At 34.4% G+C, this 22,019-nt stretch overlaps 4 protein-coding genes, 1 long non-coding RNA gene and 1 pseudogene across 8 annotated transcripts; 3 read left to right on the forward strand and 3 right to left on the reverse strand.

The window, feature by feature from the left end:
• Positions 1-264: 264 nt before the first annotated feature.
• On the reverse strand, positions 265-4,029 carry LOC111464586 (protein CURVATURE THYLAKOID 1C, chloroplastic). Of its 4 annotated transcripts, none has more exons than XM_023108865.1 (7): positions 3,723-4,029; positions 2,484-2,575; positions 2,119-2,205; positions 1,407-1,469; positions 1,248-1,285; positions 995-1,068; positions 265-507 (listed from the first exon to the last, which is right to left on the reverse strand). In XM_023108865.1, exons 1-6 carry the CDS (start codon positions 3,826-3,828, stop codon positions 1,014-1,016), a joined length of 441 nt encoding a protein of 146 aa, XP_022964633.1. In that variant the 5' UTR covers positions 3,829-4,029; the 3' UTR covers positions 265-507; positions 995-1,013. The 4 variants fall into 4 exon arrangements, 2 of the variants coding, with proteins under 2 accessions (XP_022964633.1, XP_022964632.1); XR_002714061.1 differs by lacking the exon at positions 265-507 and adding an exon at positions 711-894 and having other exon boundaries at positions 925-1,068; XR_002714060.1 differs by lacking the exon at positions 265-507 and adding an exon at positions 711-885 and having other exon boundaries at positions 916-1,068.
• Positions 4,030-7,871: 3,842 nt separating this feature from the next.
• LOC111464150 (homeobox-leucine zipper protein GLABRA 2-like) lies at positions 7,872-13,295 on the forward strand. The gene is made up of 11 exons (XM_023108229.1): positions 7,872-8,100; positions 8,187-8,395; positions 8,565-8,682; positions 8,781-8,975; positions 9,045-9,416; positions 9,515-9,616; positions 11,331-11,540; positions 12,037-12,211; positions 12,287-12,558; positions 12,666-12,749; positions 12,833-13,295. The coding sequence occupies exons 1-11, from the start codon at positions 8,020-8,022 to the stop codon at positions 13,178-13,180; spliced, it is 2,166 nt and encodes a 721-aa protein (XP_022963997.1). The 5' UTR covers positions 7,872-8,019; the 3' UTR covers positions 13,181-13,295.
• Positions 13,296-14,510: 1,215 nt separating this feature from the next.
• On the reverse strand, positions 14,511-15,255 carry LOC111464160 (30S ribosomal protein S17, chloroplastic-like). The gene has a single exon (XM_023108240.1). The coding sequence runs from the start codon at positions 15,183-15,185 to the stop codon at positions 14,709-14,711; it is 477 nt and encodes a 158-aa protein (XP_022964008.1). The 5' UTR covers positions 15,186-15,255; the 3' UTR covers positions 14,511-14,708.
• Positions 15,256-15,891: 636 nt separating this feature from the next.
• LOC111464520 (rop guanine nucleotide exchange factor 12-like) lies at positions 15,892-19,102 on the reverse strand. Its single transcript, XM_023108752.1, has 7 exons — positions 18,310-19,102; positions 17,767-17,883; positions 17,538-17,692; positions 17,314-17,388; positions 16,941-17,213; positions 16,543-16,857; positions 15,892-16,376 (listed from the first exon to the last, which is right to left on the reverse strand). The coding sequence occupies exons 1-7, from the start codon at positions 18,605-18,607 to the stop codon at positions 15,966-15,968; spliced, it is 1,644 nt and encodes a 547-aa protein (XP_022964520.1). The 5' UTR covers positions 18,608-19,102; the 3' UTR covers positions 15,892-15,965.
• Positions 16,248-18,444, forward strand: LOC111464521. Its single transcript, XR_002714047.1, has 3 exons — positions 16,248-16,393; positions 18,177-18,255; positions 18,343-18,444. It is a non-coding gene; the product is annotated as an uncharacterized LOC111464521 (long non-coding RNA).
• A 2,182-nt stretch (positions 19,103-21,284) lies between the features above and the next one.
• LOC111464221 overlaps positions 21,285-22,019 on the forward strand; it is a 7,792-nt pseudogene continuing 7,057 nt past the window's right edge.

Raw genomic sequence — 22,019 nt, forward strand, 5'->3', positions numbered from 1 at the left:
TATTCAAAACACGCGAGCGTTAGCAGAGTTTAAAAACAAGTGAAAAAACATTAAAATGAAGTATTGGTTCGTGAGTTTTAATCCAGTCTTCCATTGAATTCTTGAAGTTAAGTTTGAATTGAACGACTAAACTACGATTAAAAATTGACAAATTTCATAATAGAAAATGAACCTAAACCACATTAGAGACCATCGGTTCATTTCGGTTTTTGCCTAGCAACACCAAACCAGTAACTTTGGTTTACAGATTAAGACCGACCAGAGTTGAGCAAATGAAGAATCGGTTTTAATCCGAACCAATCCGTTACTTTTCAGCCTCTCTTGGGTTTTGGAAGTTTGAGGCACAAAGTTGCGATAAAAACAGAGGTCGATTTTGAAATCGGAAACGGGGAGAGCTAGAGATGGAGAAACTAAACCTCAGGCCACGCCGAGGATGGAGAGATCTAGCCGATATGTGAGAGGCATGATTTATCTGTTGCTACCGATCGCTCGACAGCGGAGTCACGGCTGCAAGTGAATAGGCATTGTTCTATGATTCTTTCTACTGATCTTCAAATCTAAAATCTACATAGCACAATGTAGTTGCATAACCTCGCTCTCAAAATCAAAATCCAACCTCAGTAAACTAAACTATGCATTACATGATATGAGCCATGAACTTCAAACTCTAGCTACTGAAATTCCTACTGTATACTCAAGAAACCAAGAAATAATATCAAATAAAAGCATAGATTTTATAAGAAACAATGACAGAAATTTTTGAAGCATAAACTGATATAGGTATAAACTACAGAATTGAAGATATAGGATTGGAATGCATTGATGAATCAAACACCAACATCAGTTAAAATTCACACTTTTGACAGTTGAAAACAATTCAGAAACCAACCCAGCAGTTGAAAACAATTCAGAAACCAACCCAGCGGCCAACCCTCTTTACTCACACCACTTTGTAAAATATAACGAAGATAATGAAGATTGTACCAAATCGGACCTTTAAGAACAGGAGCAATTTACTGTCCCAACACATCTGCTACTGATTTGTTGATTATCTGCAAAAGCTCTTCCCTGCAGTGAAAGATAAAGAAGCTAGTTCACGGTTGTTTGCTACAATGAAATGTCATATTCACAAGCTGGTTGAATAAATTTTGCGGCAAGGTGCTAAAGATGAAAAAAATGTCGAAAATACAGGATTGAAAAGACTTCACATGTGAATGAAAAGAAAAATTGAATGAATTTTGCCTTACCGGTTTGGTTTGAACAAGAGGTAGCGATACACGAACCACTGGAATTGAAAAGGGGAAACATTGGTGAGTAATGGAATTTGCTATAGGAGAAAACCATGGCTTCAGAGTTCAAATTTGGTAAAGACAGTAGAGAAATTCTTCATGCTTCTTGTTACTTACCCAAGAAACCAGGATTCCTATGAATTCTAATACACCTGGAAGCAGTGGTAGCTTGTCAACAGCCTAAAAGCGAGAAGGAAACAGTTATGTGTTGAATATGAAAGTAATAAAGCATGAGGAACCACTAAAACCGTCGAAAACTCCATGAGGAATCATCTCGTGTAACGGCTCAGGCCTACCACTAGCAGATATTGTCCTCTTTGGGCTTTCCCTTTCGGGCTTCCCCTCAAGGCTTTAAAACGCATCTGCTAGGGAAAGGTTTCCACACCCTTATAAAAGGGTGTTTTGTTCTCCTCTCCAACTGATGTGGGATATCACAATCCACCCCTCTTCAGGGCCCAGTATCCTCTCTGGCACTCATTCCTTACTCCAATCGATGTGGGACCCCCACCAAATCCACCCCCTTCGGGGCCCAGCATCCTTACTGGCACACCGCCTCGTGTCTACCCCCCTTCGAGGAACAGCCTCCTCACTGGCACATTGCCCAGTGATTTGGCTCTGAAACCATTTGTAACGGTCCAGGCTTATTGCTAGCAGCTATTGTCCTCTTTGTGCTTTCCCTTTCGGGTTTCTCCTCAAGGCTTTTAAAACGCGTCTGCTAAGTAAAGGTTTTCACACCCTTATAAAGGGTGTTTCGTTCTCCTCCCCAACCGATGTGGGATATCACATTTTGTCCCTCATTTATCAAAAGGGGTGATTGTTTTTTAATTACCGTAACAAGATTTGTTGCTGTCCATGCACCTACTACAGCTGCAAATCCCAGGCCAAAAAGTCCCAATCGATCTTCAGGTTGATCCCACTGTCCAAATGAACCATTAAAATACAAATACTTTAAATTAAGGTAAAATTTGCCATCCATAGGATGAAAAATTTGCTAATTGTAACAGAAAGAACAACCAATAAATGTGGAGAATTGAAAACTGTAAATTGCAGACAAAAGAAACTTTTTATCACCCACTTGCGAGGAAAATTGAAAACTGTAGACGCAAAGAAGTCTTCATCAATTTTTCCTCCCAATCAAGATGTTCCAATGTATAAAAAAGGCTTACATAAAGGACAAAGAAATAAAGAGCTTACAACATTTCGAACAGACTTAATAATATCAATGGAAGTAGAAGATTCAGAGCTGTCTCCAATAGCCTTTACAATACCATTGGCAGAACGTCCCTCTGCAATTTTGAGAAATTATTTATACCAACAAGAAGAAGTATGCTAAGCGAGATATGGCGAACTTCAATTAGTTCTCACAATTAAACAGAGGTGCCATACCAAAATGTTATCTACAATAGATGGCTAGGAAGAAAATGTATCATTTAAGATGCAAATTTCCAACCGCAGTTTGTCCGAGGGAACTTGCACAAACCTTAACTATTCTTACAGGACATATTGTTGCCAAGAAAACTCGTAGAATATGAAATCCTCCTAGATGAGTAGCCACCATATTATGAACTCATTTCATCCAACCCATATATTATTTACATTAGTTTACATTGACCACTAGGCCGATCCATAGTAGTCTATACAATCGAGATAAAGCCACCTAAGGGGTGCCAACCACTCGAGGCACTGGGAAGAAACTCCTACTCCTATTGATATACAACAGTCTGCTCTACATAGACCTTCAAAAATTACGAAAAACACAACCCATCAAAGTGAATTGTGACATTAACATTGTGAATATTATGGAAAGAAGCTAGCACTCTCAATTTGTCTAGACTACTTTACATGATATGCATTGGCTATCCCCTTTAGTTTAATGAATAATACCAATGCCGATTCCTATCATCCTGAAAATCAAATTCAAGTCTAAAAGGCAGTTGCAAGGTTTGCTTCTATGAAGAAACTACACAGGGAATGTGAAGCTTCTGGAGGTTGAAGAGAATTATCTCCATTATAGACATTCATACTGATGTTCAAAGCTTCAATATCAACAACCAGTTATGCAGCCTCTCAAAATTTGAAGATTCTAAAGTTTCAAACCTATAATGTGATACTTTCTCCATCTTCCATAATCTTCTAAGAATTGTGCTACCAGATATGAAAATGTAAAGACTGAAAGAGTAACAAGCGCCATTTTCTAGCCCTAATTCAAACTACATTATACCTTAAGACCAAAACTCCTACTGAAAATTGCTTTCAGCATCGCATCGAAATAACCACTTCCATCCACCCACCAATTATGCCCCATGAATGCACAATAAACATAGCGAATCGAACTCAATAAACACGATCGAACAGACATCAATTTCAACGCAGGAATTTCACACGGACGACAAATTAAAGTAATTAGGATTTCTATCCAATGGATAAACTTACTTGCAATGGGAAAAACAGTGAGCTTCTTCTGATAAGTAAACAGAGGAGTGAAGCTTTTGCCAGGGGCCAACAATGGCGGAGGTAGAGTAGCAAAAATGGAAGCCATGATTAGTGAGTAGTAACGGAAATCAATGAAGTTTGAGTGAAATTTACACTCCCAAATAAAAAATTAAGTAGAAAATTTGGGATTATCGGGAACTCGTGGCCTTGGATCGACGAACCTACGCTTGTAGCTATAGAAGATAAGATTTCGGACCTTCGGTGCTTCGGTGCTTCAACCTGCACCACAAAGATTTTGATTTCCAGATTTTTTTCTATATATAATATATATTAGAGAACAAAATCCATTTATTATAAATTTGATCAGATAAAATCTTTATAAATAATCTATTTTTATAAACTACTTATAAAGTTTTATAAAATCAATGATGAATTTAAAAATTCTATATTTCTATAAATAGTAAATACCAAATTTAACATTTTACTTTCCTTTGATTTTAAAACCACTCAAAACTGTTTTAAAATACATATAAATTTTTTTTTAAAATTAATAAAATATAGTATTTTCATGTTATAAACTCAACCGCTAGTTTTACGGGTTATGAATATATATAAAACACATTTTAAATAGTTTTAATTGAAATTAAATTTATAAATATACTAACATATGAAAATATAAAATGCGTATTTTAGTTTTTTTTTTTTTTAATACTTGGAAACAATTATAAGTTGTGGATGATGAAACCTACGTATACGAAATGATCATGGGTTTATAATCAAATAATACTCTTACGAACCCTTTTGGAAAGCTCAAAGCAAAGCCATGAGAGCTTATACTCAAAAGAGACAATATCATACCACCGTGGAGAGTCGTGTTCGTCTAACATAATGAACCAAATTAAAACTCAAATTCAAACTTAATTAATCTATTAATTTTAAAACCTATAAAAACTTAATTGTATCTAAAAGTAGGAACAAAATACTCATAATTTTTTTAAATTTTCAATAAAAACATTTTTTATGTTATTTTTAATACAAACGGTTTATAAATTTTTAAAATTATAAATACTTTTAAGGTCTTAGAATATTCTTTAAAAAAAAATTCAAAAATACATTTAGATTTTTTTAAAAACTTTAAAACACTTTTAATTTTAAAGAATTCAAAAATACCCTTGATAGTAATACTATGTTTCAAAAATATTCACCGAACTTTCCTAAATAAAGTTAAAAGATTTAGAAATAATTTATGAGATACCAATAGACAGTTTTTGTCCATATACTGAAGGTAGAGATATCAATGGATGGTTTTCATTATATATTAAGTATAATATATTTTTTTTAAGGTCTAGATGCTAATACTATGTTTAAATTTTTATGAACATTTTTTAAGCATATAATTAATACAAATAATATTTTTAATGTAACATTTTAAAGTTTAATTATATTTTTAAAATAAAATATTAATACGTTTTATCCAAAACTAAAACCAACTAAAGTTTAAGAATATTTTTATTACTTTAATATATTAATTTAAATCAAATACGAATTATCGTTTTAAAATTAGATAAATTTGATTCATATTTGAATCGTGTCATTGGTAGACCAAATAAATTATTATCGAACATAGGCGTTAAAGATTTGAAGATAGGCGTTAAAAGATTTGAGTGAGTATGTTCCATGTCCAAACAATATCTTAGGACCAATTTAGGATATTCACATAATTTAACGTGGTACGATGAGGGTGACGCAAAACAAACAAATATTAAATTAATTTTGGTCTACCACTAAAGAAAAAGAAGCTCCCAAGACAACACGTTTTTCTTACCTTCTTTTATCCAATTAACTTCTGGCACGTGTCAAGCCGCTGTCCTGACGCCAGCCTTATGAAATTAAATCGGATAGCGACAAAGGACCCAGTGGGCTTGGCTGGTTATTATCCACTGCGTCTCGGTCCCATGGTTTGGCCCACGCTCCTCACAAGCCTCACACCCCGACTTTTGTAATTTATTTAAATCATCTTTAAAATATAATTTTTTTTCATTAAACTATTAGATTAAAAAAAAAAAATTAATGTCTCTTAATATCATTTTTTTTTCAAATTTAATATTAAAAAATGTAATAATTATCATCACGTTATTAGATTTTATGTCAAATATGTTAATGAATTTATATTTCAAATTATAATTTTAATACACATTGTATTATTATAATTATTGGAATAAATTTAAAATTATTTATAATTTAGTCTCTTTTTTTTTCGTCCATAGCACATTAATAGGTGGGGCCAACTCCCAACTTTTTCTAATTTTCCTCTCCTCTTAATATATTTATTTGATAATTTTGAAAAAAAACAAAATAAAATTATAACATTTTTTTTTCTATAATTCAAATTTATTAAAATAATAGTGAAAATGCCACAAATTATTAACGTTAATAAAGAACAAAACATTAAAAAAATTAATAAATAATGAAAGTCTCGCGTCCGCTAATTTAGAGAATGATCATAGTTTATAATAAAAAAAAACAAAATCACGAGAGTTTATTCTCAGAGTGGACAATATCATATCCACATATGATCTCTCAGATTTTATTAGTTTGAACCAATATCACTCGGATTGAGAATTAGAATAACTTAGAAACTTCAGTTTTAGATATGGGGATCTCGTTTCTTTCTTCTTTTAACCTATTTTATTCCATGATTAGATGGTTGATTTCTCTATCACTATGTGCTGACTTGGATATATTTTAATACACAAAGATATTATTTGTTTTCTTTAAAATTAAACGTTCAATCTTTTATTTAGCATTGTGTATCCAACCGATAAAATTATAAATACTTTTGGTTTTTGTAAGGAATTTAATATTTGATTTTTTAAATTAATAACAAATTTGATATCTAAATCATGATTTAGTAATTTGATTTTTTTTCGTTAATATTTACTATTTTCTTAATTAAAATATTATATAATTTAAAGGTTAGAAATTTTAATATAAACATAATTCAAAGATAATTCTTCTATTTGGTCGGATAAAGTCTACAAAGCCACATAAATGATTTTTGAAAAAACATAAATTATTTATACAATCGAGATATTTATTATTGAACAAATTCTTAAATATTTTTTTATTTAAATTACAAATTGAATAACCGAATGTTTTTTTTTATGATTTTAAAAATTATAATATTTTGATAACTAGTTATAAATAATCATAAAATAATGGTAAATAAGTCACGTAAATTTATTATTTATTATTATTATTATTTTGCATGTGCTGTTCAACTGTGAACCATTATAGCCCACATAAATTATGATATTTATCATTATCTTTCTTTTTTTTTTTCTTTTTAAATAAGGAGATATTTATTTTCACTCACTTTCCATTTATACCCTTTCCCCACGTTTCTTCAATGCACTAAATCACTCACCTGTCAATTATTCAACCCACTGTCTATTTAATCTCGTATTTAATAAATTTGATTTATACAATATGACAATTATTTTAGTACATTAATTATTATTGACTTATTCCCAGTTATAAATTCCAATCACTTATTTTCCTCATGGGATAAATATATTATTTAGCATTAAGACAAAATTATTTAGAATTTAATAAATCAATTGAAATATATTTATGTCCTTCTTCTTTTCTTATCTCTTTCAACTAGAGCCATACAATACGTAACATTTGGTCTTATCACGAGATCAAATGATTTTTTTTATAAAGTATATTTCTCTGTTTCCATTTGGTCTAAACTAATAATTTAGCCTTTAATCTTAAAAAATAATGGTAAAACATATTGATTTTATCGTTAATTTAATTTTTGTTTAGCTACATAGATAATAATATTAAAGAAAAAAAAATCTATATACATCACTCACGTTTAAATTGAAAAAATGATAAATATATATTTTTTTAAAGTGAGTGAAGAAGAATAAAAGTTAAAATTAATGGAAAAATTGGCTAAATTTTTTTTGTCCATTCAAAATTGAATAACAAATTTAGCATAGGGCGCATATTCCACCTTTTACTTTTTTTTTCTCTCTTTTTTATATAATTAATTTTATTAAACGTGAAACTTCAATAAAAATTCATACACATAGGAAAAAAAAAAAAAAAAAGAAAAGAAAAAGAAAAATCCACCTCTTGTGTAACGTGAATTTGATGGATCATCAGTATTTCTTTCTATCTTTTTTTTGTTTTTTTTTTCTGGAATGCTAAAATTCCTTTTTCTATTTGCAGAAATATAATTTCAATTTTCAAGGCCCTCGTAGCCCTTTTAATCGCACAGCTATTAATGGCCGTTGTCATGTCCGACAACCGCCCATCTCGCCGTGTTATGAATGTTCCTTCTTCTCCGGCTCTTTCTCTCACCCTTGTACTCATCTTCTTCACACGCTTCCGCTAAATCTTTCTGCAAAAATGCACCTCTAATGGGTTTTTTTTTTTTTTTCTTTTTCTTAGGCTGGGGTTTTCCAGAATGCGGTGGATATGGGCGCCGACGCGCCGGTGAGGAGAGAGGACAGCTGCAGTGACAACTCCGAGCCGGCGGGATCGAGGTCGGCGGAGGATTTGGGCGTCGAGCCTGATGATGAAGATGAAGATAAGGGACTGGGGAATAGAAAAAAGAGGAAGAATCGTCATACTTCAGAGCAAATCAGAGAAATGGAGAAGTATGAAACTCAAATTTCTACACTGTTCATCGTTTATATATGGAAGAAATAGGAAGATTAAACAAAGTTAACGAACGAACTCCATTTCTTGTACTGATTAATGGAAGAAATATAAAGAAAATGGGAATGGATTTAGAAGATTGAAGCAAATTTAGAGGACTATTTGCAGGGTGTTTAAAGAGTCTCCGCATCCAGATGAGAAACAGAGGCAGAAACTCAGTGAGAATCTTGGTCTTCATTCTAAGCAAATCAAGTTCTGGTTTCAGAATCGAAGAACACAAATCAAGGTTTTCAGTTCTGCACATTTTTTCAACAGTTTTTTCTCCTCTGTTTCTTCTTGTTCTTGTTCTTGTTTTTGCTACCTTTATCTGTTTCGCTTTTCTAGGTCAGTCTCGAGCGTCAGGAAATGGAGAAATTGCGAGAAGAAAACCAAGCACTGAAGGAAATGATCAACAAATCTTCTTGCCCTAAATGTTGTTCTTCAGCTAACTCCATCGCCATTTCCATGGATTCCATGTTCACAAGTTCTGACCAAAATCAACAACAATTAGTAACTGAAATAGTTCGACTCAAAGCCGAGGTTTATATTACATCTCTTGTTTTCCTTTCCAATTTCTTCAAATTTATGGGACTAACCTTCGATTTACAGGTCGAGGGATTGCGAACGGCTCTGGAACAATACGCTCCTGCTGGAACATCGAGGTCAAGATCGGGGGAGAACGAGGATGCGATTGAAGGTAGAAGAAATTTGGAGAAATCGAAGAGGATTTTCGGTCTGGAGAAAGCTAGGGTTATGGAGATAGCGAAGAGAGCGATTGAGGAGGTCGTGAAAATGGCGGATTCCGGGGAGCCGCTTTGGATTCGAAGCTTTGAAACAGGACGAGAACTGCTGAATTACGACGAGTACATGAAGCAATTCGCCGGCGAACACGAGCAGCCAAAGGGAGAAATCGAAGCGTCGAGAGAATCCGGCGTGGTGTTCGTAGATCTTCATCGATTGGTTCAGAGCTTCATGGATGTGGTGAATATTAAAATTAAACCCTAACTCGACTGAAAGTTTCCGGAATATTGTTGCCTGATCGGATTCATGTATTTCTTTGTTGTTGTTTGCCGGTGAAGGTTCAATGGAAGGAAATGTTCCCCTCCATAATCTCGAAGGCGTCGACCATCGAGGTCGTCTGCAATGGCGACGGGTCCACCAGGAATGGCGCAGTTCAACTCGTAAGTCTCTCTCTTCGTCTGAAGAATCTGCAAAAGAGAATTTCTTTTTAAAAATAATAAATTTGTTTGGTGATTGAAATGAATTTATTAATTTTTTTAGTTATTTTCTTATCAAAATAAGCATAGTTTACTAACTATAAAAAAGTTACTCTACTAATTACAAATATTTTCCCCTCAAATTTTGGGTTAACGCTTTAAAATTCTTATTTTGTTCTTTTAACTTATTTATTTATTATTTTGTAATTATTGTTTATTTACCGAGATTAGAGATTTAACTAGCCCTCTATTTTTAAGTTGAGTTGGGTTGGATCCTCTAGTATTTTTTTATAATTATTTTTAAAAAATTCTATTTTTTTTATAATTATTTTTAAAAAATTCTACGTAATTGTTACATACATTAACTAAAATTTCATAGTATTTATTGCTGAGGGTTAAGAGATTTGTAACCCTATTTTCAGATTGGTTGAGTGGATGAGATTGAACATATGAACAAACTTGGATTAACCTAATTTGACTTGGATTAAGTAATTCAAATTCCATTTGGATCAAATTTGGATTAAGTACTTCATTAATCCAAATTCGATTTGGATCAAATTTGGATTAAGTACTTCATTAATCCAAATTCGATTTGGATCAAATTTGGATTAAGTAATTCAAGTCAGTCATCAGAATTTGGATCAAATTTGGATGAAGTAATTCAAGTCAGTCATCAAATTTGGATTAAATTTGGATCAAATTTGGATTAAGTAATTCAAGTCAGTCATCAGAATTTGGATCAAGTAATTTGGATTTGGATTAATCCATCTAAGTAATTTGGATTTGGATCAAATTTGGATTAAATTTGGATTTGGATCAAATTTGGATTAAGTTGGATTAAATTTGGATTTGGATCAAATTTGGATTAAGTAATTCAATTAAGTAATTCAAGTCAGTCATCTAATTTGGATTTGGATCAAATTTGGATTAAGTAATTAGATTTTGGATTTGGATCAAATTTGGATTAAGTAATTAGATTAAGTAATTCATCAAATTTAGATGAAGTAATTTGGATTTGGATCAAATTTGGATTAAGTAATTAGATTAAGTAATTCAAGTCCGTCATCAAATTTAGATTAAGTAATTCAAGTCAGTCATCAAATTTTAAATTAAGTAATTAAATTAAGTAATTCAAGTGAGTAATTCAAGTCTGTCAAGTGAGTCAAATTTCTCGATAAAAAAAAATGAGGGAAGAGTATTAAAAAACAAACTAAATATTAAAATATCAAAAGAATTATGAGAATCCAACCTCATAAACCCACTTCATATTAGTAATGCTTATGGAAATTGATTTTATTTATATAATTTCTTTAAATGTACTTTTATACAATAAATAATTTTTCTTATAAATAAAATTAAATATTATGCAATGTAAGCTATTTATAGAGAATGTTTGCCCCCAGGTTCTCGACTTTACCGATGTGGGACAAGGACAACCACAAACAGTTTTTCCTTTTCTTTTTCTTATTTTATTTTTCCAAGTCTTTTTTATTAATGCATTTATTAAAATGATATAGTTTTATTATTCTCTCTTTTCCTATACTTTTATGTCTTGTAGCTTGATATGTATTTATGACATCAGCAATAAATAATGGATAATTGAAAATATATTGTGTAATAAGATGTGGATTGGAAAAGTGTTTATCGTAGAAGCTCATTTTTTCTGCCAGGTTTGCAGATGTTTGCGGAGCTCCAAATGCTCACTCCCGTCTTCCCTCCAAGAGAAGTCTATTTCATTCGAACTTGCAAACGACTAAGTCCCGAAAAGTGGGTCGTCGCTGATGTTTCGATCAACAACGTCGGTGATAGTATAGACTCATCCCCCTCCTTTTGTAGGAAACGACCCTCAGGTTGCATCATTGAAGATACATCTAACGGTCATTGTAAGGTATGAACCTCATAATATGAATCAAAGGTTTACTCTAACTAATCTATCGACCTAAACATGTTGTGTGTTAGGAATCACGACTCTCTACAATGGTATGATATTGTCCACTTTAAGCATAACCTCTCATCAAGTGGACAATATCATACCATTATGGAGAGTCGTGATTCCTAACATGGTATCAGAGTCGTGCCTTAACTTAGCCATGTCATTAGAATCCTCAAATATTGAACAAAGAAATTGTGAGCCTCGAAGGTGTAGTCAAAAGTGGCTCAAGTGTCGAACAAAGGGTGTACTTTGTTCGAGGACTCCATAAAGAAGTCGAGCCTCGATTAAGGGAAGGTTGTTCGAGGGCTCTACAGTGTACTTTGTTCGAGAGGAGGATTGTTAAGGATTGTTGGGAGGGAGTCCCACATTGGCTAATTTACAGCTTATGCTCAAAGTGGACAATATCATATCATTGTGGAGAGTCGTGATTCCTAACATTGTGTCATATCAGGTCATAGTCTTAGAGCACTGGGAATGCCAGAAGACCAAACTTCGAACGATGTATCGAACCATTGTGAATAGCGGTTTGATATTCGGGGCAAGGCATTGGATGGCCACAATGCAAACCCATTGTGAATGGCAGGTTTTCTACATGGCCACCAACGTTCCCATGAAGGATTCCACTGGTAAAACTCCTCAGTCATTACTAATCATTCAATCCTTCAAAGTTTTATGAGATCTCAGTTTCTAAAAACTCTTAGGAATCACCACTCTTGGTGGGAGAAAAAGTGTTCTTCGATTGGCTCAGAGAATGACATCTAGTATTTATCAAGCCATGGGTGCTTCCAGCAGCCATACATGGACCAAGGTCCAGAGCAAAATGGGTGAAAACATAAGAGTTGCTTCAAGAAAGAACTTAAATGATCCACGAGAACCTCTTGGTTTAATCTTGTGTGCCGTTGCTTCAGTGTGGCTACCTATTTCTCCTAAACTCTTGTTCGAATTCTTGATCAATGGATCCCGACGAATCGAGGTATGCCTCGCTTTTGGCGACACGATTTTCCCTCTGTGTATGCATATATACGTCGGTGTGTATCGTTCTATACGTTGCTATTAAATTGTTGAATCAATGACTTTCAGTGGGATGTGATGTTGAGTGGTCCAGTTGAAACGTTAGCAGTGTTTGCCAAAGGACAGAATCGAGGCAATGCTGTTACTATCCAAGTGAGTTTCCGAACGAGTACATATCAATTATCGAAATTAATACTCGTTAATATTCATTTTGACAATGCAAACGATTGTTGCAGGCAATAAAATCAGATGAATCCAACAAGTGGATTATACAAGATAGTCTAACAAACGATTATGAATCAACAGTGATCTATGCTCAAATTGACATTACAAGCATGCAGTCTGTGATGGCTGGATGTGACCCGAGCACCATCACGACGTTACCTATGGGCTTCTCGATCCTCCCAGACGGGCACCCACCGAGGGCATCGGTTATCAGTAAAAGCAAAGAAGAGAGGGTCACTGAAGGAGGTTCGTTGCTAACAATAGCTACTCAAACGTCGCAGTCTGCCGAGTATGTTAACGATTTCGTATCACATACGTTAGAGAATATTAAAGCAAGCCTTCAAGTAGAGGATGATTAGGTATTAATATTTCTTATTGAAATTTATTCAAATCAACATATTTTTTTACCCTAACCTTGTAGTGATTTATTGACTGTTAGCTGTTCAAGTACACATTATTTAACTTCTTTGCTTCCTTTTGTTCTTCTGGAGAAAACAGTGAAGTTTTTAAGGTAATTCAGATAGAGTTAATTGTACATAAGCCATTAATTATCAACATTTTTGTATGATTCAAATTGGTGCATCAATAATTTTTTAAAAGAAAAACACATCAGTAAGTGTTTGTTTGGATTACCCGTAAAAAGATATTTAAATGAAGTATTAAACGCTGTGAACCCATAACTTCTATTGTATTTAAAACATTATGACTACTATCTGTCACTAATGGCAAGGTAATGCGGTGATTATCGACAATGAAGTGGCAACAGATGACAACTGAAGTTGTTATCGACAATGAAATTCAGAAATTGTAGTTGTTAGATGAATACGACTCTCCACAATGGTATGATATTGTCCACTTTAAGTATAAGCTCTCGTGGCCCCAAAATGTCTCATACCAATGGAGAGAGTATTCTTTGTCCAATTTAAGTATAAGCTTTCATGGCCCCAAAAGGTCTCATACCAATGGAGAGAGTATTCTTGGTTTATAAACCCATGATCATTCCTTAAATCGAGGCTCCACCCCTTTGGAGTCTTAGTCATTTTCCATTTTCTTTTTGGAGTCAATTGTTCAGATTTACCACTCTATTGGCACCACTAAGTTTAGGGCATGGTTATGATACCAACCAATCTATTGGCACGACTAAGTTTAGGGCATGACTCTGATACCATGTTAGACGGAACATGACTCTAAAATAGTATGATATTGTCCACTTTGAGCCAAAGCTCTCATGACTTTGCTTTGGGCTTCCCCAAAATACCTCATACCAATGGAGAGAGTATTCTTTGTTTATAAACCCATGATCTTTAGTTCCCTAAATTAGCCGACGTGGGACTTTCAGTAGTTACTAACCGATTTTGGTAATGGTTGATAGTAGTTATCATGGCGGGTGACGACAACTATGAAAATACCTGTTAAATTATGAATTATGCATTTTAGTCTTGCAAACTAAAAAAAAGTAATAATAATTATGCTAATTATACTTGTATTTATCCTTTAACAAAGGAATATGGTGAAAGATTCATTAATCTAATTATAATAGAGTTAATGGGATATATCAAATAGAAAGACATATGTAAACTAGTAGTATTATCCAATTACGTAAAATCTTTAGTTTAACGAATAAATAATCATAATAATTAATTAACATTATAATGCAAATCTCACTGTTTTTCTAAACCAAACGCAAGAATAAAGAGAATTTGGACGGGAACAATACCACACCATAATCATCGGCAGTTATCTCACTGTTCAGACGCATCAATTGCAGAGACGAATAGAGATTCTAAGAATTTGGAAAACAACATTCATCAAACAATCTTCAATCATTCATCGACCAGAAACAAGAATAGATCTACAAAACGCAACCGATTACGATTACGATTACGATTAAACCTGTTGCTGAGACTCCAATGGAATCCCAAGGTCCCCAGCCGCAGCTTCCGCCACCTTCTGCTTCGAATTCCTTGCCGGAACCGGAATGGCGAGGAACGTCTTCATCTTGCTAATCGGCCGGCATTTCTCAAGCTCCACAAAGTCTCCGACCTTGAACTGGTTATCCGGATCGTGTGCCTGGTACTTCTTCTTGATTCTGATGCGCCGTTTGTACTTCGGATGAGGCGCCAATCGCACGACTTCGACGGCAACGGTCTTGTCGTTGGTGGCGCAGACCACGCGGCCTTGCAGGGACTTCATGGCCCTAATGGAGGGGAGGAAATTGAGAGTTTGGGGAGGCGAGGGTGCAGGCTTAGAGAGGAATGAGAGAGGAGTTGAGCCATGGAGGAAAGAGGTGGAAAGTGAGAGCTTCTTGAATCTCTGTAATGGAGGAATTTGCAGGACGGACGAGGGATTTAGAGTTGCAAACATTTTTTAGGGCTTTTTGGGATTGTCCGAGTTGGAGACGAAGATAAGAAGGGTTTCGTTATCTGTAGATTGGGGCGGGAGAAGGATGACTGGGAGAAGGGGGGAATCGTGTGTGGGAGAGCTCATCGTAACCAATATTGGATGCTTCAAGGAGGAATTAAATAATTAATTTTAATATAAAACAAAGGTTCATGATCATCAAAATCATGTCTACACTCGCTAAATGTCTTAAAATATATTATAGAAAGATGTGACTAGCTGTCAACTCTTCTTAACTGAGTTATATGCTATTAAAGACGTGATTGTTGCTTATTTATTTTTTTCCGTCATTAGTTGAAACCCCGTTCATCTATGAGGTGTCAATCGTCGTAGTTGTTGCTTATAATATTGATTTTGTTCAGGTGTGATCGATCGTTTGTCAAGATTGTCCGGAGAATTCTACTAATTTGTTTATCAAATTAGAATAAATGTCGCACAATTATTGTTCTGTTGTCGGTGAATATAATGACGACGAAAAATATATGATATTTATGATGACTAAGAACACTACATTGATACAATGATACAAATTATACAAATTAAAGTGTGTTCTTTTTTCTTCTCATTCCTCCTCCTATTTACCCAAGGAATGAGATAGAAAATTGTCAAATCCCCAAATGTGGGAAGAAAAAAATAAAAAAAAGGAACCCCAAATTCATTGATAATTCACTCTCTTTTGCAATTCTCCCTATCCCTCTATCTAATTGTCATCTTCCTGCACTTTTTTTGTTCTTCAATCCCTCTTCAATGGCGGGCCGTTGGACTTTTCACAGCGCTCAAATTTTCCACGTACGAAACCTTCTTGTTCGTCACTACATTCCCAGGCGTATTCCCGTTTTTCGCATCTGAATCGGCGTTTAATTCATCCGACTGCCCCAGTGAACTCTTCTTCGGCTCGTTCTCGCTTTGTTCCTGACCCCAACCCATGAAATCCAACAGTGTCATTGAAACCGGCGTTTCTGTGCCGTTGTCTTCTCTTTTGCGTGGCGTTTTTTCCGGTGGAGTTTCGCTCGCTGGTTTCCTCTTCGATGCTGTCTGTGATGGATTTTGAGTTAAGGCATCAGCGTGGAGTACGTCTTCGATTCGAGACATCACTGTGAAGGCTAAGCTTTCCAGTATTCTGGAGTAGCTCTCCAAAATGGCGTGCCCTACGTCCTGCAATGGAGGAAACAGTAAGTTCTGATTGATCTTGAAAGATTTCAAACAAGTTTGGTTTACGTTTCTTTTCTGTTCTTTGTGATGCTTCTCCTACTTTTCTTGTTAAACTTGAATTGAAAATATAATTATCGAGAGTATAGACAAGGAAGTAGCATTGTTATACCCGATTGAATTGAATTTTGCTGATATCGAGTGAAGATTGTGGGATTCCGGGAAATCGGTGCTTAAGTATTAGCAAGATGGTCTCTGCTCTCTCTTCAAATAGTTCTCTCTTTTCCAAGCTCACTGCTGAAGCCCAAGCAGATTTAACATCTTTCATCTTCCTCCTCCAAATCACTATGGAAGCTTCAATTCTGTCTTTCAGATCTAGGATTTTATGATCTGATGTTAAGTCCATGCTGGAAAGAAACTGATCAGGATCAAAGAACTCAACTGTTATACTTCTGTAGATGGAATCCCCTAGGCTTGCCCTTCCATTCTGTAAATCCATAAAAACAAAACTTAGTTTCAGGTGAAGATTCATTTCGAAATCATTACTAAAACATATTCAATTTCGCTTACTTTAGGGAGAGATTCAATGTAATCTTCAGGGATCTCCATTTCTGATATGATTTGAGCATTTATAGCCATGGCTGCCTTCAGGACCTGGTTCACACAATCCTTCTGGTACTGCAGAAACTTTCTTGTCATCTCTGATAAACCATTTGGTGGAACTCTTGCTGTAGGTAGCCACCACTTATCATCTTTTCTCTTGTTATTTCCTTTCTCCGAGTCATCGGCATCTCTCGATACATAATAGAACTCGTTCTGTTCTTTAAAATTATCCAGACAACCCTGTGTTTTGTCGTGGCAAATCCAATATCACATAGGATTCATTCTGACTGAAGCAGAGAAAACAATGAACAATAGAGTAAATTGTAGGCATAGTTCTTACAATTAACATGGCATCAAGCTTCCTCAAAGCTGGGATATTCAAGTGCAAGTCGTTTCGTTGCCGGGTCACCATTATCTAAAACAGCCATAAACCTCATTTGTAAGATTGAATGAGAAAGGAAGGAACATTTGAGTCAAGCTCCAGGTGTTCATGAATTCCCTTACCTAAGGTTGTGAGAATCATACAAGTCGGTTCTAACTACAGATTCGAAATCAAAGGTTTACCTCCATATTCGTTCCATCCTTGGATTTCTGTTGTGAAGGAACAAACTCAACAATGTAGTCTGTGACGGATAAGAGCAAATCGATTTCTTTTCTCCATCTTGTTTTTCTTTCTAATGACATTGGCTCTAGACGCCATTGTTCTCCGAACACAGAAGCTGCAACATTGACAGAATTTTAGATCCCAACAGAGATTTCTCAGTTACCATGTTAGAAAATTCTAAGTACATACCAGCAAGGTTTGTGATTGCATTAGACAATGCCAAGGCTGAGGAAACACCCTTCCCTCCCCCAGACATGTCTTCCCCCAAGAGTAACTTTGCAAACCTCTCTTTCATTTGTTCCATTTCTGAATTGTAACCCGAGATTGGAGGAGAATGTTAATTGCAGAATCAAACAAAATGCATTCTTCCTAGAATGAACAGCAGCCCCATTTTGATACCTTAACTTCACATGGCCTATTTATGCCCATTTCGGTCCTCGAACTTTATGTTTGTTCTATTTTAGCCCCCTTAACCCTCAATATGCCTATTTTCAATCCAAAATTTCTAAAAAAACTAACCATTGTTATCTCTTAATTTTAATAAATCTTTAGTTATTAACTTTAACAAATGAATAATGTGGCTTGAATATGTTCCTTAGCTTTGATTGACATGTACCTTCCCTTCGAGCAAGAGGTCAAAGATTCAAGTCCCTCCAAGTTATGTATAGGTTGATTAAGGTGAGTAGTGATTAAATGAATATTAGATCTTAAAAGAATGGCTAGGAATTGAACCTAAGGCCTTCTTGTCTCTGGGTTCCTTCTCAGTGACAGCATCTTCATCCTTGGTCAACTTCAGCTTCAGAGACTTTTCAGGTCGATTGGTTGGTGTCAGCGGCTTCTCTGCAGAGTTGTTGTGAACCGGCGTCGATCCTTGGCTTCTTGATGTATCCTCGTCGACAAGAGAGTCCAACATGCTGGCACTCTCGATGCTCAAGCTCTTGGCATGTCTGCCAGAATTCTCGTGCGTTCCTTTGAAATGACATAATTTGGATTTGAAACCTTCGTGCTCCTGCTCCATAGCATGAATCATCTTCAGTTTCTTGATGAAACTTTTGACTGAAACCGCAAGGGACAACAAACCGGCAACTGGGTGATCAATTGCTTCTGGGTTTCAGGCAGCATAGAGAGAAAAAGAAGGGAATTGAGAGATAAAGGAGGAAGAGAAGCAGGATTTTTAGACAAAAAAACAAGAAAAATGGTGGTGGGATGGTTTTGTTTTGCTTCTCTTTACCTCCTTTGAACTTAGGAATAAGGAAAAGTTTTTGGTTTTGCTCTCTCTCTCCCTCCCTCCCTTCCCCTTTATTTGGATTTCTTCTTCTCTCTCTATTTCTGAGAAGCAGATCGATGCAACGTGAGGTGCATCTTAAGAGAAGGGTGGTTACAGAAATAATGAATGAAATATTTTCAACTTGTTTTCCTTTTTTCTTTTTTTTCTTTTTTTTCTTTTTTTCCTTCTGAAGGCTTCAATTGGATGGTTCTGCTGAAAATCTTGAGGTCAAACTTTGCCAAAAAGAAAAATGGACACACTCCCATCCTTCATTCTTAACCATCATCTCTCCCTATAATTGATACCCATTTTAAGTGCAGGAAGAAGACCACTGATTATTCTTTTATTTTCTTTTTCAATTTTTAGTCTCAAAATAGTTCAATGCTATTTTCTTGCCTTTTCTTAGTATGTATTCATGGATGGATATATGATTAAGTAACATGTATTTCATTAAGTTTTAATAATATATGTATTGTTTATAAAAATTCAGAATATAGTGATTAAATGGTTATTAAATTAAAGTTTATATGGATGAAATTGCTAGAGAATTAAAGTTCTGAAGTAGATCTGTCATTTGTTTTTAAAATTCCTTCCATATAAATATAAGTGGGAAGGGGGTCATGGAGTTGTTTTCAGAATCAGAGCCTACTTTCATTATTATTTCATTTCCCTTATTTGTTTATTATTGTTCTTCGGTGGTTGATTTTGGCAGCTATCTACTTTCTAGGCTTTTTCCATGTCTCTGTCGGTTTATACATGCGTAATAGCCCAATGGGTATTCTTAGCCGATATTGTTTTTTTTAGACTTTTTCTCAAGGTTTTGGGTCCGATAAGTAAAGGTTTCCACACCCTTATATGTAATGTTTCGTTCTCCTCTCCAACCGACATGTGGGATCTCACAATTCACTCCCTTAGAGGTCCAACTTGCATACCTCTCAATATTTGGCTTTGATACTATTTGTAACAGCTTAAGCCCACCCCTAACAGATATTGTCTACTTCGAAGCATTTTAAAAATCGTGAGGCTAACGATCCATAAGGAGTTAAAGCGGACAATATTTGCTAATAGTTCATGTTTTTTTTGGATTATATTTTGGTGAGTAAATTAGATTGCTATTTTAAATGATGTTGAATAAGTGAAAATAAGAAAAATTGAATCATTCACATTCATGAGGTTACATAAATGAAATGAATTTATTAGTGTTGACTGAAAGTATAAGTTGGAATACAAAGGAGTTAGGCCTTAGCTATAGCTCTCAGCTAACAAAGCCAATCCTAGTGGGTAAGTGTAAGTTGTGCTACATTTATAATTAAATTATTTATTTCTACTCCTATGGAAAATAAAAATACCTTATTCACTTATATTTAAATATTACGAATTGAATTAGAGCCAGGTCATTGGATATGCTAATGAGGACATTGGGCCCTCCCGTATAAATCATATTAGAGCTAGGTTATTGGGTGTGCTAACGAGGACGATCTCAATAGGTAGATTGGGAGATCTCACATTGGTTAGAGAGAGAAACAAAATATTATTTATAAGGGTGTGAAACCCTCTCCCTAATAGACGTGTCTTAGAATCTTAAGGGGAAGCGGAAAACTATATATACCTGTGAAATGTGTTGAAATTCGAACGAAAATATAAAGACTAAATTAATTTTTTATTATTATTTAAGAAAAAGTTGAGAATTTAATTCTTAAATACGAATAAATATTTTGACATCAATTAAATTATTATTATTATTATTATTTTAAAAATTTAGGAATTTAATTCTTAAAGTGGCGAATATATTCTATATTTTGACATTTTGTTTCTTCCTTTTTGTCCAAAGGAATAAACGACATCCAAATGATAGAAAGCTTCAGCAAACGTCATCGTTTCATATTTATCGGATAATTACCTTGATTAATTATATGTAATTTTCATGAATAAAACGGGACGTTAAATTTATTTGTAAATTAAAAAAGTAATCCTAAAATGGTATTTTCGAAAAAATGTCTTAAAAGGGTAAATTGGAAATTTAATCTACACGTCCAATTTACAAAGAATGCCTTCATAATAAACTAAATTTATAAAGATAACTCTAAAAAGTGACAAATTGCAGAAATAACCCTAAAGTTGCAATTTGGGAAAATTGCTCCATAGTTAATCAAATTGGAAATTAAGTCCACACAAGCCTTATTGATTTAAAAGCTAGCTCATAAGATGACAAATTGATATTTTGGGGCATAAATACTTTTTTTTTTAGATAATTACCAAGTTATTAATTAATAATTAAAAGAAGATTTACGGATAATTACAAAAACCATCAACCATGGGATGTTTGACAAGTGGAAGACTCTCATTGGTAATTCAAATTAAAAAAGTTCCATGTTCATCTTCTACTCCAATTTATAAACTTAAGTTACTCCGTCCATATTTGGCATATTTAGAATTAAGAGCTCACATTAGTCTTTCTTAAAAGAGTGATATCAGCTGCATCACTAATTCGGCCGATTTTGAAAATCAACAAAGAAACGAGGTTAAAATTAGATTATGAGTATTATTATATTTTTTTTTTCAATATTCTTCGTCTATAGACTATTTCTAAACTCAATTTTGGTCTCGTAGATTCGGAAGAAGAAATTGCGAAGGAGAAGTTACCCTTTGAGCTCTAAGTTGGTAAGGAATTTAAATTTGGGCTTTTTTTATGATTTAACAAAGCTTAGGACTTCTAATTTATTCTAAAATAATTTAGGGATAAAATAGAAGGAAATAATTAAATCTGGAAAATTGCAGGAAAAATTAGGAAAAAATCTGGGAAAGATACGTTTTTCAGGTTTGAACACGCGCACTCTTCACGGAAAATAAATAAATAAATAAACGCTTGTCCATCTTCTGGGGTTCGAACTGCCGCGCCGCGCGTTGAAGGAAAAATCCAAAGAAATTAACGTGAAAATCACGTCGTCTGGGATTCGAAGCTCCGCTCGTGGGCGACTGGAAAAGTTGGCGCGCGCGTTGGGAGCCACGAGTACGAGCGCGCGTATACGCCTCATCTAGCTGCGTGTGGAGTTACATGAGCGCGTGGGTGAGCCATTTTTCTTCCCAATTTGATTTTACTCAATAATTTAACCGGTTAAGTTAGTTTTAAACCGGTTCCCAAAAAAAAAAAAAAAAAAAAAAAAAAAAAAAAAAA

The sequence above is a fragment of the Cucurbita moschata genome, unplaced genomic scaffold, assembly GCF_002738365.1.
Source record: "Cucurbita moschata cultivar Rifu unplaced genomic scaffold, Cmos_1.0 Cmo_Scf00030, whole genome shotgun sequence".
In the NCBI taxonomy this organism is placed as follows: Eukaryota; Viridiplantae; Streptophyta; class Magnoliopsida; order Cucurbitales; family Cucurbitaceae; genus Cucurbita; species Cucurbita moschata.

Coding starts and splice junctions, on each gene's coding strand:
- LOC111464160 (XM_023108240.1), bottom strand. CDS start 15,185: ATGTTTGCAACTCTAAATCCCTCGTCCGTCCTGCAAATTCCTCCATTA.
- LOC111464586 (XM_023108865.1), bottom strand. CDS start 3,828: ATGGCTTCCATTTTTGCTACTCTACCTCCGCCATTGTTGGCCCCTGGC. Junction 2,576..3,722: donor CACTGTTTTTCCCATTGCAA/GTAAGTTTATCC, acceptor TCAAAATTGCAG/AGGGACGTTCTGCCAATGGT. Junction 1,286..1,406: donor TAGGAATCCTGGTTTCTTGG/GTAAGTAACAAG, acceptor TTTCAATTCCAG/TGGTTCGTGTATCGCTACCT.
- LOC111464520 (XM_023108752.1), bottom strand. CDS start 18,607: ATGATTCATGCTATGGAGCAGGAGCACGAAGGTTTCAAATCCAAATTA. Junction 17,884..18,309: donor CAGAGACAAGAAGGCCTTAG/GTTCAATTCCTA, acceptor GTTACAATTCAG/AAATGGAACAAATGAAAGAG. Junction 17,693..17,766: donor TGCAATCACAAACCTTGCTG/GTATGTACTTAG, acceptor TCAATGTTGCAG/CTTCTGTGTTCGGAGAACAA.
- LOC111464150 (XM_023108229.1), top strand. CDS start 8,020: ATGGCCGTTGTCATGTCCGACAACCGCCCATCTCGCCGTGTTATGAAT. Junction 8,101..8,186: donor CGGCTCTTTCTCTCACCCTT/GTACTCATCTTC, acceptor TCTTTTTCTTAG/GCTGGGGTTTTCCAGAATGC. Junction 9,417..9,514: donor TTCAGAGCTTCATGGATGTG/GTGAATATTAAA, acceptor TTGCCGGTGAAG/GTTCAATGGAAGGAAATGTT.